At 35.4% G+C, this 16,445-nt stretch overlaps 1 protein-coding gene across 1 annotated transcript in view; it reads left to right on the top strand.

Moving 5' to 3' along the window:
• The window catches only part of CSMD1 (CUB and Sushi multiple domains 1), a 1,210,323-nt gene extending 1,196,533 nt beyond the window's left edge, over positions 1–13,790 (top strand). The window contains exons 69-70 of the mRNA XM_056344568.1: positions 6,271–6,403; positions 10,249–13,790. Coding sequence (XP_056200543.1) covers positions 6,271–6,403; positions 10,249–10,408 — 293 coding nt within the window. The 3' untranslated portion in view covers positions 10,409–13,790. The remainder of the gene's footprint in view (positions 1–6,270; positions 6,404–10,248) is intronic.
• The last annotated feature ends 2,655 nt before the right edge of the window (positions 13,791–16,445 follow it).

A 16,445-nucleotide genomic window follows, 5' to 3' on the forward strand; every position in this document is an offset into this window, starting at 1 on the left:
ACTTATGGCATATTTAATCGTGAAATATTTTTGGCAAATACCAAGTGCAGACATCTGCATTTCTGGAACCTGGAATTATTGCAGAGTGGTCAAATCATGGTATATATACAGCAAAGTACTAGGCTAGGAGGAGGAGACAGTCTAACCTATATCTCTATAGCAGACTGCATCTACATTTTATAAATTGCCTTGGTTCCAATAGTTTCGTTGGTGCTGTACCCAATGCCCTTTACAGTTCTGCCAAATCTCCCTTCTCTTTTTTTGCTCTAGTAACTGCTGTAATAGCAGTTATGCTGTGGATTTGCTCATTTTGGCCACCTCTCAAATTGCCATGTATGTTTAGTCACAAAGTGAGGAAACCTTAGTCTTCGGTCTCAGCCTAAGAACTGCCAGTTACTGAAGCTAAACACAGTTTTCAGAGTAAACTGTGTGGGACGGATTATTAGTGTGTATGTACTTTTGTGTAAACCTTATTACTGAAACATCTAAGCTGCTTTTTCTTTCTGATGTTGACAAGCACACTGTAAAGGTAGAGCATCTGTCCTGTTAGCAGCCTATGATATCTCAAAAGAGTGAGAGTATGGTTTGTTGGCTTGGTTTGCGGCAGGTGAGTTGGCGGTGTTTCTGTGGTTTTTTTTTTTCTTAAGCCCAGCCGAAAAAGTTATCCATAGTTTTCCAGCTACCTAACAAAATTTGGATCCATGTGTTTTAGCAGTGAAATGAAAAACTCATGGGGGTAAATGAAGAACAAGCAGAATGACGATTAAAGATTCTCCAGTGGGTGTATTCTATGGTAGTGGAAAACATTCTCCATATTGCAGTGTAAAGTTGCAATGTGAGAGCTCAGTTTGTCTGTTCCGAAGGCTAGTGAGGAGCCAGTGTCCAAGTTACACATGCATTCCTAGGCTGAGGGGCTCTTGTCTTCAGCTTTGACATGCAGAGAGCTTGCTACAAATACACATACTGTCTCCTTTAGAAGATTTCTTTATGTGATTGCTAAATAGATACTGATGTTCTGTAGGTTGTTTTCCTTCTGCTGAAGAACCTACAGCTAAAAGGAAACAGCAAAACCTCAGCCAACACAGGTCATAATATTTATCCATACCCTCTTATATTCAAGGATAACTTGCTTGGTTTTTAAAATCTATTCTGTTCATGAATGTTCTGCTAAGGTAATGATCTCATATGTCCTCCAGCTGAAGACTTAAGATATTTCCATTTCTTCAGGCAGTTAAAGTATTTGCTGTCTTTATACTAAACCGGAAATATGCATAAACTATGCATGAACTGGTGCATACATAATGTAATATGAAATTCTTCACCTGTAAGCATATTTCAAAGAACAGAATTTACTGAGAAATACTCGGTTAAGTGTGAAAGACATTGGGTATTTGATGAAGAATTCCATGTCACACAATACTAGAGAAAGACCAGGCTTAGTGTATATGCTGCCTTGGAACTTAATGACATGAAAACAGAAAGAACTTTTTTGTTTTTAAGTACTGTTTATCCTCTTTCAGAAGCAATTCTGTTTGCTTGTAGCCTTAGAGAATAACCCCAAGGGCAAAGAGATCTCTGTTACCAGTCTGCCAAAAGAGTTAGAACTGTATCTGAGCCTGCTTAAGGGGCTCACATTATGACACCAGATTATTTAACCTGTTTTGCCAAGTAATCGGTCATTGCTGGAGGCTTTTTGTTTGTTTTGTTATGTTTTAATAACTTAGTCTCTAAAGGCTGCAACTCTGCAGCTAGGTTCAGTTTCTGTAATTGCTGGATATCTGTGCCTCACCACTACAGTCCTAGAAGATGTTTATTCTAAGATCTCAGCCTTGTTCATTCCAGTCTGGACTGTCCCCTAAAGGTGTATGAAAAGGTGGCTTTGTGAGAAGAGAAACTTACTTCACCAAATTATTATTTTCTGATCTTTATTTCCTCTGGGGAAATACAATGATCCACTTCTCTTTCCTTTTTATTCTTCGAAGTACTTTTTAGCTTGTCTAGATTGAGATAAAAAATATTGAAAAGAAATATGAAATATGAATAATTATTTTGCATTTGTGATATATTAGATCAATGGCTTTGATCTGATCAATTCTTAAAAGCACTGAACATCATAACACGTTAATTTTAACTTTCATTCTGTAAAGGTGTCATACTTTCTCTCCAGATCATTTTGCACAGCTTTCATCAATCATGAAGAAACTCTACATCTAAACAGGATACTCACAGCTTCAGAATGCAAAACAGTTCTGCATTAGCTGACGCACAAGTAGATAGGACAAATGGGCTGTGAGACTCCATATTAACACACTGCTCACACCCATTGAGACACCCAAAGAATTTTTGCTATCCAGCAGTTATCAGTCAAGTGAAAAAATTCCAGCCTGTGCTGTTCCTTGGAAGCTGCTGACTTGCTTTCCATGTTGGTATTATTTCTCTTAAATCCTTGAGCTGCTAACCATCCTTGTCTCAGGAATTACTCTTTTATCTGTAATTCTGCTTTTCTTATTTTGCATGGCTTTCGCTGTCACACTTTCTTCCACTTCAACACTTAGTAAAACAGCTATGCTGTACTGATGTGAGACAATTGAAACCCTGGGCTAGGAGTTAACAGGGAGAATGCATTTGAAAACTCCAAACAGTGATAAGGAAATGCTCTTAATGAATATTTTCTTATTAAAAAATACTAATTTCTAGCATGTATAAAGGGGAAAACTCAGTAACCACCTAAAAGGTAGAAGTACACAGCCTGCACAATAATGACTTCATTGTGTATTACCGGAATTTGAACTTCACCTCACTGCTGCTTGTTTTAGGAGGGTAAAGGAACCCCTGTTATTCTGTGAAATGTTTAAAAACCATTTACAATCTTACTGAATATCTCTCTATTAATAACATGTTGACCAGTGACAAAGTATAGCTTTTTTAATTAAAAGGAAACCAAACTATCCTTTGGATATATTTTTTTTTGTCTATTAGCATGCAGATATGTCCACTTTTCTGTTTGTTGCTGTGATAGTAATTAATATCTAATTTAGAGCAATAAAATAGGTTTACCTATTTCTCATCATGATAATGCTGTCAGAAGATATACAAAGTTCACATCAGGGTATGTTAATCACAAGAAGCTCTGAATTTGATTGTATAAGTAGACCAGATTGTGATGAAGCTATACTGAGTTTCATACATGAATAAAATTCAAATTACCCAAAACTGCAGCAAATTTTCTCTTCAACAATGAAAAGAACACCTAATGCACAGTCCAGACCTGATCAACACTCCTCTGATGCCAATTAAAGGCTATAAACTTCTTTTAAAAATGTCAAGCTTGGTTACCCTAAATGTGTTTTTTTAAAAAACTGTAGTGATATAGAATATTCAGTTATCTCCAATAGGAGTGTTGGGTACTAAATATTAAATATGAGTCAGTTATCGAAGACATAACTATATAGATTATCTAAATGTAAGTTTCTGCCTAGTTTTAAATATTGAGTTACACAGAAAAAAATTGTAACATTTTTAAAAATTCCATACCAAGAATTGCTTATTGTCAATTTCAAACCGTTGTTTTCTTTTAGCTGAATTCTGGTTAGATATTTTATAATTTTTCTGCTACTTCAAACAGATACATTAAAATGTATATATCATATGTGCCATGATAATAGTTTTGAGATATAAATTAAGTTTGTTGGCCATAAATATTTCTGTTTGTTTTGGTACTTGGCTGGAATTTTAAATAATAATTGGAATATCAATTCCAGTTTTTTTCTGATACAAGATGACTACAATGAATTTGATCATTGCCATATTTTTTATTAATTACTCCAAATAATTGGAAAAACAGCTGGGGATTTTTGATAGTAAAGGATGAAGGCAGTGATAACTGCATGCAGCTTTTTAAACTTCTATCACTTCTTCTATCCAATAAAAAATTCAAAGGAGCATATCAATTAACATTTCTTAAACTTTTCTTAACTGTGGTAACTACTTGATTCTATCTGTATTTAATTTAATTTGCTTGGAGAATGTCTAGTACATGTGCCATACAATACAAATACATATAATTATGCTAACAGGCGTTCCACACCTTGAGTCTTGGGACAGATACTGGGTTACTAAACTCCAAATATTCTTATAATACACTGGTTCTACTCTAAAACAGTTCAATGTAATTAAGATACTGCACAATAGTGTGATAAAACTAATAACATGATCCCTCTACCACAATAGTAGGTTTATTAATTTGAAAAGATTTTCAGAGAAATATACAGAAGTCTGAAATCACAGAATTACAGAATGGTCAGGGTTAGAAGGAACCCCTGGAGATCATCTAGTCCAACCCCCTGATAAAGCAGGTTCACCTAGAACAGGTCACACAGTCTCGTGTCCTGGTGGGTTTTAAATGTTTCCAGAGAACATCATGGTGGTAAAATACGTTGAAGTACAGTATGTTGTCATGTTTAGTGATCAAATCTGGCAATTCTGAAATACCTGGGGGGGGGGGGGGGGGGGGAAGGGGGGCTGTCTTCATTTCAAAGGGAACTTAATTACTTCCTAGAATTCAATATGTTTTGTAAAACAAATTGCAGAAAAAGTGTTATAATATTAACAATTGAAACATAGAATCATAGAATGGTTTGGGTTGGAAGAGACCTTAAAGAACATCTAGTTCCAGCCCCCTGCCATGGGCAGGGACACCTTCCACTAGACCAGGTTGCTCAAAGTCCCATCCAACCTGGCATTAAACATTTCCACGGATGGGGCATCCACAGCTTCTCTGGGCAACCTGTGCCACTGCCTCACAAGCCTCACAGTAAAGAATTTCTTCCTAATAGCTAATCTAAATCTACCCTCTTTCAGGTTAAAATCACTACCCTTTGCCCTGTTGCTACATGTCCTTGTAAAAAACATCCCTCTCCAGCTTTATTGTAGGCCCCCTTGAGGTACTGGAAGGCTACTATAAGGTCTCCCTGGAGCCTTCCCTTTTAAAACATCTTTTAGATGTAAACCACCTAAGGTTTAAAAATACCTAACAGAACAAAAATTTACCTCGTTCCATTTTTGCTTTGAGCTTGAACTGCAAGAAATCATAGAATTGTTTGCTTCTTTCTCAGTTTTGCAACTTGGATATTTGAGCAGGCTGCTGAAAACAGTGCAATGGCTGTGCCTCTGCAATATAACTGGTTTGTGCTAGAGTCCTGAAAAGACTGATGCTGTTGCCATCAATAAGGTAGTAGTGGTTTGAGAAAGTATGTACTGGTGGGCTGTAGCATTTCTGAATGGTAAATACAGGGTCTTTTCTTCTTCTTTACTAGCATCAGCAAAAATATTCCAGAATAGCAAGTCCAGATGTCTGTCCTAGCCCCATCCTTGCTGTACTTTCCTCTGTCCTGGTCTCTCCTCCTTGGATAGTATCTATATATTGCTCTCTGAAGAGCTGTGAATTCAAACTGGCAACATGGAGTTGGGTCTCAAAATATTATTTTTTTTCTATTAAAGTTTTCTGTATTTTTCACTATAAAATTATTTCTATCCTGCACAATCTGAATTGTCAAGTTGACCATCATTAACAATGTCTTTCTTTATACTGATGGGAAAATGAATTCTGCAAAATCCTTTACAGTCCAGGTTATCTTCTTGTCCACAACAGGAGCCCAGCAAGGCCATGTCTTCCGTGATTGCCTTTGTATCCCCTGCACCTCAGTTTTATCCCAGTGCAAACCCTGCTGGCAAAGGCTCTAAAACATGCTCATGTCTCACCTGTAAAAGGGGTTTGCAAAGCAGCCAGGACATGCACACAGGTGCACAGCCTTGGGAGTGCTATTGAGCTAAGCAGAATCATTGTGGTTTATTGCAGTATCTCAATTTTCTCTTCCTTTTTCATGTTTGATGTGGTCACACATAGCTTGTTCTTAATATTCTAAGCTGAATATTAAGACTGCAGGCATAGAATATTTTTGCAGTGTTATTTTTTTTTTTCAGGATGTTTATGGCTTAACTCCATTAAATTAGAGGCTTATGAGAGATGTAGTTCATAATTCTTTTATTTGCTGAATACTCTCATAAAATAATTTTGATAGTTATTGATACATTATTAATTAGTATTATCATGATTTATGATACTCATGCTATTTATTTCATGGTTTTGAATAGAATTATTTTATCAAGACACAATTACCATTTTTCTTCATTTTTGAATAAAAAGAGAACTGTGAGATAGGAAACCTGGGAATTTTATTTGTGCCTTTTTTTTTTTTTTTTTCATTTCAGGTCCTTTGAGTGCAGACACAGACCTTTCAAATCACTATTATGGTACAAACAGCAGTTCTGTTGCAGCTGCCATCCTGGTACCATTCTTTGCTCTAATATTATCAGGGTTTGCATTTTACCTCTACAAACACAGGTATTGTAAATGTTACTTATTCATATACATGTTTTACATATAAAGCTTTTTTTTTTAATTTTGATAAGTAAGTGTAACTGGAGAACATAATGCTAAGCTTTCAAGAATATCGTTACTTTAGAAAGACAAATATTTCTAAATATTCCCATGAAGGGATTCAGTGCAGGGCAGTTCTTAATGGTGAACAATTAGAAAAATTAGTCACTGTGTAAATAGCAAAGACCTATCAACCTTCTTGGTTCGTTAAGACTGAATCAGATTGAAATCTCACGTCACGTTTTATTTTTTCATGGTAGTGCTTTATTAAATTGAATGTATGCTGCTTCTTTCAAAATGCTTATGAGTATTAATTACACAAGCTGAAAAATCTATAAATCCCGTGAGGGAACAGCCCATAATGATACCATTTACAGTACGTGCTGAATAAGCTAGTGGATACTACTAGAATTGGCATCACTTCAGCTCATATGGAACTTTTATATGGCATTAGATAATATAATAAATCTAACCATCTTTTCTGAAATTTGATTTAGGAGCCGATACCTATGTGTCTTTTGAACATTTGTTCATTCTGAGTGCTATTTGGCTAGAGCTTTCTGGAACAATTCTTATTGTTTTATATTGAGCTATAATATGCTGTGACCTCTTTGTGTTATTTGCAGTTTGCAAAATGCCCTTTAACAGAAATGCTGAGTTTTAATAACACACTTTCAAAACTTTGGTTCTATAATCATGATACCAAGAGTGTTATGTGATTGTAAGAAAGCACATAGACAAACTGAAGTCCACCATTTCCCTGTGATGGACTAGACTTTCTACCTATCTCTGCATTACATCATTTGGGGAAGAGAAATTGCGGTGGAGCTTGAACTTCTGAACTCCAGTTAAAATGATACATGTCCTGAAATGTAATACAGACTTTTGTAGAAAAAAACTGCTCAGGAAGAGCTGTGAACTCTGTCTCAGAACATGTATGGTAAGATGCCTTCCTGATGCCTACAGATCAGCATTCTCAGATAGCTCCTGTTCTGCAGCACGGGGAACCCAAACAGCAGCATAAAAGCACAGGCATTATGATCGGGCAAAAAGATGGAATATAAAGAGAACAGCGCTGTAACTTAACTTTGCTCTTAGAAAGAGGAAGCAAAATTAAGAAAAAAATAATAAAACTGTATTGTGACATAGGGGTACAATTTGTGGTTTATTCTATGAAGTTTGTTATGTCCTACATAAGCAGTGGAGATTCTGTTTTCTATTTAGTAGAAATATATATATATTTAGTAGAAATAAAACTTAGTCTTATGAGCAGCTGTAATCCCAGTGCTTATGGTACTGCTGATGCAGCATTGCAGTTCTGCCTACCTTAATCTAATTTAAATGCATTAGATATTTGAAAAAGGAGCTGTTACTCATAACTTAGCCTTTCAAAGAATATTCTTCCTTTTTTTGTATTTTCAAACTATTTAGTCTGTTAAACCACAGTTTTTAGAGGAGTTATCGGTATCATATTTTCATCAGAAAATTGACAAGTTGATTATTGATGTAAAGTAACTGTAGGTCACCTTTATTCTCTTCAAAACAAGGGATGCTCCAAAGGAAAGAGAACCGAATCTGTGACACTTGAAGGGGCTTTTTTGAAATTAACAACCAGAATAACAACATGAAATTTTTACCATGATGTTGTGCCCCTAGAGACCCTCTATATCAGGGAATTTGAAGGTCTTCTTAGGGGACAATTTTACGGATGTTTCTGCTGTGCCTATGTCAGATTAGTATTACCTAGTTAGAACCACGGTTGTTAAACCTTTTTTACACGGTTTATGCACCTTTTATCTGAAAGATGAGGGTTGCTTCAGGAATGAAGATAGCATCTCAGTGTTTCTAAACAAAATTAAAATATATTTAATTACCTACACTTAGGAAAGCTCCTAGTTAAGATTTCTAAGCACGGTTTGTTACTTCTAAAATGAAAATATGCAAAAAAAAAAAAAAATTATGAGTGACAAATTATTGGTAGGTTGTCAGTTTCCATTACTGACATCTTTCCAGTGATAATTTTCCTAAACCAGAATAACTTTCTAAAAAAGAATTTGATATTCAAGAATGCTTTCCTGAAGTTTTACCATGAGATTCTTTTCTAATTACATGTATTAAGCAACCAGGTGTCTACATTTTGCACTCCTTCATTGACTTACTTGCTCTATTTCAATTACATATGTAAAACTATATACTGAATGTCCCTTATATATTTGTTTATATACTTTTAGATGCTAAGAGGTTTAAGGTTAAAGTAGTGAATTATAATACAAGAGAATACAGTTTTACCGGATCTATCATTAAGTCTGCACAATTCTGTTTTATTTTTCATTTAATTATTGGCTTAATATATTCTAATGGAACTTTGTATAAAAATGTGAACATCCTTGAAGTTTTGATAGGTTATTTGTGGTGGTAAAACACTATCCAAAATAGAAGAGTGGTTACTGAAAGATAATTTTTTGTATCCTTTGATATTCAAATGTCAAAAGTTATGTGACTGTTAGTCAGGATTTGATTACATATGTTTGGACAGATAAAGTATCTGTCACAGTATTTATCAGATTGTATTGTTAGAAATATTTATGGTTGTAAGCAGGTGTGCTATGGCAGATCTATCTGGAATAACTGAAATTACTGACTAGAGAACTGAACAGAAATCTCTGAAGTTTACTACCACTAGCAGTACAACGTTCTGGATGCTTGCTATGTCAGTGCAAGTTGCCTGATTGAAGCTATGCTAGCTGACTTTGCATTGACTTAGATTTAGTAGTACCCAGGAGACCTGTTACAACAGTTCAGTGGTGCAATGCTAACTTTCTGCTCTGGAAAGGTAGTAAAGATCTGATAGCAGCAAATTACTAAACCACTTCGTCTATGTTTGCTCAAAAACATCTAAGTCAATAAAGTCTGTGATTGTCTTGTTTATCTCATCTAAATGCCAAGGTGCTACTGAAAGGATGAATTAGGAGCCACTCACTCTCATTTTTCTATGTACACCTTGTCATCTACTCCATTCAAGTAATTTAAATTGACAATTTGTATTGATCTTCATCAGAACATTTGCACAGATGGTCCAGTTGCCTTCCTACATATACCGTAAAATTAGTGTGGGTAAAATCACAAATGTCCAGTAAAGTTAGTTAGAATATGCTTGATGGTGATCAAAATAAATTCACCAATTAAAGATGCTACTATATTTTTGACATGAATATCAATACTTCAGAAAGACAAGGATATATAGTTGGAAATTGGTAAGATGTTAATTTATTAAAGCTGGAATAAGTGTTTCCACTCTGTGTAAAGTTTATTTTATGGTCAGACTAGCAACGTAAAACTGAAAATGTCATCAGAAAATACTGTAATTGTTACTACTGAAAGAAAATACTTAAAATGTTATCACTTCCAACTTTACTTTTGTTTGTACATTTGTTGCACATTGCTTTACATTTGGCTGCCAATTTTGGCACTAACACAAGCTATGAAATTGTAATTTTTTCCACGTTTTTATAAAGGATAATGCAAACCTATATTTTGCCCACATTATGTCTATGCTTTGTAGCATCAATTTACCCATTAGGAATTTGTTTTATTCTCTTCACGCTAAGAAAAATAACTTCCAGATAGATTTCTGTTACTTTTTAAGCCCCTGCAGCATGCTTTATGAGTCTCTTTTTATCACTTTTAGACAGAGTCATGCAACTTGTGTGCACAAGGTGGAAACATTATAGATGAAATTTGCAATAGCTATAGTATGTTTATTTTTAAGGGTTACTAATGATTATTTCTTGTTTGTTTTTTTTTCCCAGAACAAGACCAAAAGTACAGTACAATGGGTATGCTGGACATGAAAACAGTAATGGACAGGCTTCATTTGAGAATCCTATGTATGACACAAACTTAAAACCCACAGAGGCAAAGGCTGTGAGGTTTGATACAACTCTGAACACAGTTTGTACAGTGGTATAGCCTTCAGTGCCCAATATGACTGATTCATAGCCATACCTCTGATGGACAAGCAGTAATTCCTTTGGTGCCATATACCAGTTTCCCTTCTTCTCTTGGCTTTGCTGCTGTAATCTTTAACATCTTCTGTCAGTCTACATGCAGCTAAATTTTCTGGTAAAAACATGTCAGTCTTCTGGGGATCAGACAAAGAATATTTTTTCATCTTAAGGGTGGATCAAAATGCCTGGCTGCATCTGCTTCAAATCAAGGCACACTTTAAGGAAGACTGCTGAGTCATGCCACTTTGTCATATTTAATGCCTCAGACTTTCATATTTGTATGTGGCTGGATGCCTTTCAATGCATACTTCTGGGCACTTGGATAAATCCTTTGAGTACTGTGACAAATGATAGCACCACAGATTTTCCCCAGGAATATTCTGAAGAAATAAAGCTCTCTTGAAGGAGAAGACAACCTTCCTTGAGGTTGCATACACCTGCAAATGCTTTACCATTGAAATCTTGCTAAAATTAAAGAAACTTATAGTGTATCTCATACATAGGGCGGTTTGCCAATTTCCCAATCAGCCGTTATATTGCAAAATGTTAATGCACAATTTTTTTGCACTAGAGTGTTATGGCTGACTGAGTAAGATACTGGTAAAAATATACAGGGTTTCTACACACTGTCCATTGTATATAGACATTCACTTACTCTTTGCCAAGCAAAACATTATACAATAAATTTAGATGGAATATTAAATTATGAGCCCATGGTTAGCACCGGTAAAAAAATTGTGCGATAGAGGAGAACATTTATTTTGTCAATTTTTGACTAAATTTCTTTGTAAACATGATTACAAGTCACTGGAGACTTTCAGCCAGAAGAAGAGCCCATTTCTAAGAAATTTTCATTGCCAGTATTGTTTTCTTCTGAAATCAGTCATCAAACACCATTGTCAGTATCATACTGTTTAACAGCAGGGGGGTTAGCAGCTATTGCTGCTTGCCATGTACAAATGTGAATAGTAATTTATTTTAGATAGCTCATAAAGCCTGTGAGCCTGTGCTCATAATACAGTCTTCCCTTTTGCATTTTTTTCCATTTTTTCCTGTAATATGACATCATTTTCTGATGTTACATGGAACTAAAACACATTACAGTAGCATATGTAAACCCAGTGAAAATTGTCTATAACAATCTGTCACTCAGTTTCTACTTTGAACAGGGAAGTATTCAACTATCTTTGTTTTCTGTTTCTTTTCAGATTTTTTTAAACACACTGCTTACTGCTTTTGTACTTCCACAGTTTGATAGAGAAAGTTTGACAACTGTAAATATGAATGGTTAAGTAAATCATTAATATTTGCTTAGAATTAGAGGTTTTATTGAATGAAAACAGACAAAGAAAGAAAGAATGCCATTGGGCAGATTAATTAAACTGAGTTTTAAGATCTGGAAATTACAGGAAATAATGAAGCAAAATCTGATTTTAGTCATACACATTGAGCTCAGAAGCCAGGAAGGTCGCTTTGTTTTTTAAAAAAAATCAGGGTTGTTTTTTGTTGTTTTGTTTTAGTTTTCTAAATTTCAAACTGTCCTAATGTCCAGTTGCTATCAAAAACTGTAGAAAAATGTTTCTGAACTCCATATGTGTGTAGGTCTGGCTGTTATACATAAACCAAAAAGGTAACGTAAGCCCAATAACAGGTTTTTCAGCTAATGCTGCAGAACAGACAGATAATTTCACAGGTAACCCTTGGTCAGCTTAACAACTCTACGTCTGTTAGATGAAAAATACCAGCAATATAATACAGTATTGTAGGGCCTCCAGCTGTTATATTCTTCATATGAGCAAGAAACTCTGAAGAAAATTTAATAAATAATCCTTTCCAGTCAGTTCCTTGTTCATTTTGTTAGTTGTTTTTGGCTTTCTTTTTTGCTTGTTTCTGAGGTTTTTGTGCAGTAAGATTCATTTGTCTGTCACATCTGACAGCCCTTCATGTTTTCTGAGAAAGAACAAAGTCATCAGATCAAAGCTGTTGTCCTGATCCTCCCCCATGTAGAGGAAGTCCTTACGTAAGAGCTTCCATAGGAACAGTGGGACAGGGAGCAAAGCCGTTGAGTGATTTACGGTTTTGACAGGTATTCAAAATTGACATTCATGCTCTGGAAGTTTTTCTGTGGTGGCAGTGGCAGAAAAAATTTGGAGTATTGAAAACAAGCGAAGCAGCCATTATTGATACTTTCTACTCCTGCCCTTACAGTGTATTCTTCAGTGGCCTGTCTCACCATGACCACCATGGAGTGCGCTGGAGGAAAGGTCCCAGAAAAGAGAATAGTTAAATTATTTGATCTTTTGTGTCAGAGAGCCCAGATCCTGTGAATCCCTTATCCAGTGGTTCATTTTGGGAAGGTTATGTAAAGAGTGTTTATCCTGAGTGGTGTTTGATCAGGGACACTCAAAATTCGGGTACAATGACAAATTATCCTAAGATGTTTGTTTGGAGTATTGGTTAAACAGGAGCTTCAGAGTGGAACCTAAGTAAAACAAAGCTCTTGTAGTTTTATCAGTTCTAACCACATCCTTCAAATGCCTCTCCTTCTCTGCTATGTTTGAGTCTTCTGTCCAGGTTGGATTTCTTTCTCCTGAAGATATTTTACAGAGAGCTGTGCATGCATGCACTTATAAATGGTGCTTCATCAGGATAAGACTTAAAATGTTGTGCAGTGGCCAGGTAATGGCAGCCAGGAAATCTGCTTTATGAGATATATGCAGAAGACTTTTCCCCCAGTGTTGACCAGATCATTATGATGGGCTAATAATACATGCTATATATTTGTTTTTTTAAAAAAAACAGGTTATGTGCTTCAAAGCTGTTGAAAACTGCTGCTTGTATCACACATCTTGCCTTTCTCCAGGCTAGCTGCAATAATTTTTTTTCTTGTGTAAAATATTTTGTAAACAAAGAAAAGCTGTTATTAAAGGAAAAAAAAAAAAAAGGTGGGAGGATAAGGGTGGGGGGTTGGGGAAAAACGCTGGCATTACGATCAAGTCAATCTAATTTTCATTCCCAGTATTTCATTCTGCCATTTCACTACATGCTGCTGTGATATGAAGTAGGTGCAAAAGAACTTTTTGTACAGAGATATATTTTTTATGAAGAATTTGTAAAATTATTAAATATGCTGTACTTTTTTGATTAATGTAGGTAAATTGTTAAAAATAAATGTTTTTACAATACAAAAAAAATTGTAATTTTCCCAATAATGTAAAATTTACCATCTTTAGCTGATTTTCAGTTCTGATCCTATTACACATGTATTAATATTAAAGTGGCCTGTTAAAGAGTATTCTCTTTGGCAAAAAAAACCCCCAAAACTATAAAAGATTGTAATATAGCCTGTGCAATGCCACTTACCTTGAAAACAAAATCAGAGTTCTAATTAAATATTTAATTTTAGATTTTCAGCTTCCGTGTGACCTATTCTTATCAACTTTTTTCTTCTATTTATTTTTATGCTTTTAAATCTCAGATACTGATTTTTCATTACATTAGATTGTTCAGTAGAATCTGAAAGCTTCCATGTTCCCAAGCATTATGTAACTTGGCAAAAGTTTTCAGGTGCTGTCTAGTGAGATGGGATCTACCTCCTGTTACCTTACCACTCAGATATTTTAAAATGGGACTTAAATTCCCAGAACATTTGGGGTTTTTATAAAAAATAAGCTGTTTGGTCTTCCACAAACTTGCATCCTACCTGTGGAAGTGATGGATCACATGGATCCAGAGGTGTTTCCAACTAACATCTGAGAGCTAGTTCTGCAGTCACCTAGACGGACATTGTTCTACTGAAATGATAATACATACGTAAAGATAGCTACATATATTAGTTTTTTCATGATCAAAACCTGAAATTCTAAACATTTTTTTTTTAAATTACTTGGCATTCATGTAAAGGATTTATGTATTTGATTTACTTGTTGACAGCTTAAGAAAGAATAAGGCAGGCTTCAAGAATATTCTGCCCGTTATTCCTTTGGGAATCAGTAGTAGTATATGACTGTGGTTCACTTTTAGAAAAAACTAAGATAAGTGCATGTCCTCGCTCCCTTTCTGATCTTCACAATGTGTCCTTGTGGTAACATGTTGTCTTACAGACAGCTGTTAAAAGTTCTCGTCTAAGAATGATCTGAATTTCTTTCTGACACTAAGCTCTAAGCTATAATCACTAACAGTATCAATGCAGATATTGAGGCATTATCTGACAGGGAGTCACATTTATTACCTCTGAACAGAAACAACAGTTTAACATAAACTAAACATACACAAAGTGAACAATTGTTCTTTTCACTATCACCAAACTGCAGTGCCAGCTTTTGGAAGTTACTTCCCCTTATGAGCTATTGAAAAATATAACATGGTATATTTAATTTCAGATTCTAGACAAACCATTTATAGAAAATAAGTCTTAGCTGTGTATTGAGGATAAAGTTAGGCAAGCGCTACTCTCAGTTGAATCTATAAAGAACAGATCTATTTGGGTTTCAGTTGGCATCTACTAGCTCTGTAGCAGCAGTGAGGTCATAAACAGTACCAAAGGGATAGCACACCTATTGGTGTGATTTACTCAAAATGGAAAATACTTTTTTAAAAGCTGCTTTTAATTTCAAACTCCAATAAACTACATGAAATACACTGCTACCTGCTTTAGTATGATTACTAACTTGAAACCACAGAAGCTTGAATGCATATGGCCCAATGCTTGAGAGAACAGAGGTCAGAAGGTGGAAGAGGAAGAGCTCTTCTGCAGAATACCACCTTTTAAAAAGTAGAATGCTTGAGAGAACAGAGGTCAGAAGGTGGAAGAGGAAGAGCTCTTCTGCAGAATACCACCTTTTAAAAAGATATGACTTTTAAGCATGTGTCCATAATGCACAAAAAGAAAGTAAAGCTTTAGAGATCCATCCCAGAGACCTTTATTTATTTTTTTGAGTCAACAGTAAAGCAGTATTACAGTTTCAAAACCTTCTCAATGACAGTCTTCTAACACAAAATGGTTTCCACCAAAAAGCACAGGATTGTAGTCTGGACCTCACTATGGCAGATAAAAAAATAAGTAAATAAAAAGTGGTTGACATAGGCCTAGTGATTTGTTATCAGGACTTGATTATTTTTGATATAAGGAAGTAGAAGATCCTCCTAAATAGTTATACATATATATGTTTACATAAAATTACAAATATTTTCAATTATAGACATAAGTAATAAATATACAAAAATGTGAATATGCTTGGAGGCTAATCCACGGGAAATTTGGCTCAGTTTTACAGTGTTTAACTTTCAGGTCTGTTTGTTGCTTGGTAGAAGCTTCAGCATCAATTTGTGTGCCTACAGTCCATGAAGAAATGCCGAGAGAGGTAAGAATTTGCCTGTATGATCTGCAGAAGCCAGCAAGCTGAGTGGAACCAGCTGTACTAAGCCAGTAAGAAATACTAAGACAAGAGGAATGCTTAGGCATCTCACTTTTGGCCTGAGGAACATAAATCTTTCCACTAGGATTCCTAACAGAAATCACTTGAAGTTGGGTAGACTAGTCATATCAGTTCTTTATTTTTGCCAGGAAACCCCAAAACACAATGGATAGTGCTCCTTTTCCCTCTTACACCCAACGGTGTACTGATTAGTGGTCAAATTAGACATGAAAGATTAGAGTTCAGATAGCTTCATAAGCCTAAGGAGAAACTCCAGGTTGTTAATTACAAAGAAGATTGCTCAAGAGCTAAGCTGTTGAAAGCAGTGCTAGGAAATTATCATTACCTCTTTCTCCATGGAGTGCAGTACTTGACATAGTAAAATTGCCTGTAATTCTTTATGGGTCATGCCTTGCAGACAAAATATGTAAGGAGCATTCCCAGTTTGAGAATACTTTTTACCATGGTGTAGGTAACTTGCCACAAAGAAGAAACTTATGTGCCTGGTGGTCTTGACAGGAAGAAACACTGGTACTTTAATTGGGTTAAAGACCAAAGAACAGCTGAAAGATGGTTTTGAGG

This window comes from Falco biarmicus, chromosome 6, assembly GCF_023638135.1.
Source record: "Falco biarmicus isolate bFalBia1 chromosome 6, bFalBia1.pri, whole genome shotgun sequence".
Taxonomy (NCBI): Eukaryota; Metazoa; Chordata; class Aves; order Falconiformes; family Falconidae; genus Falco; species Falco biarmicus.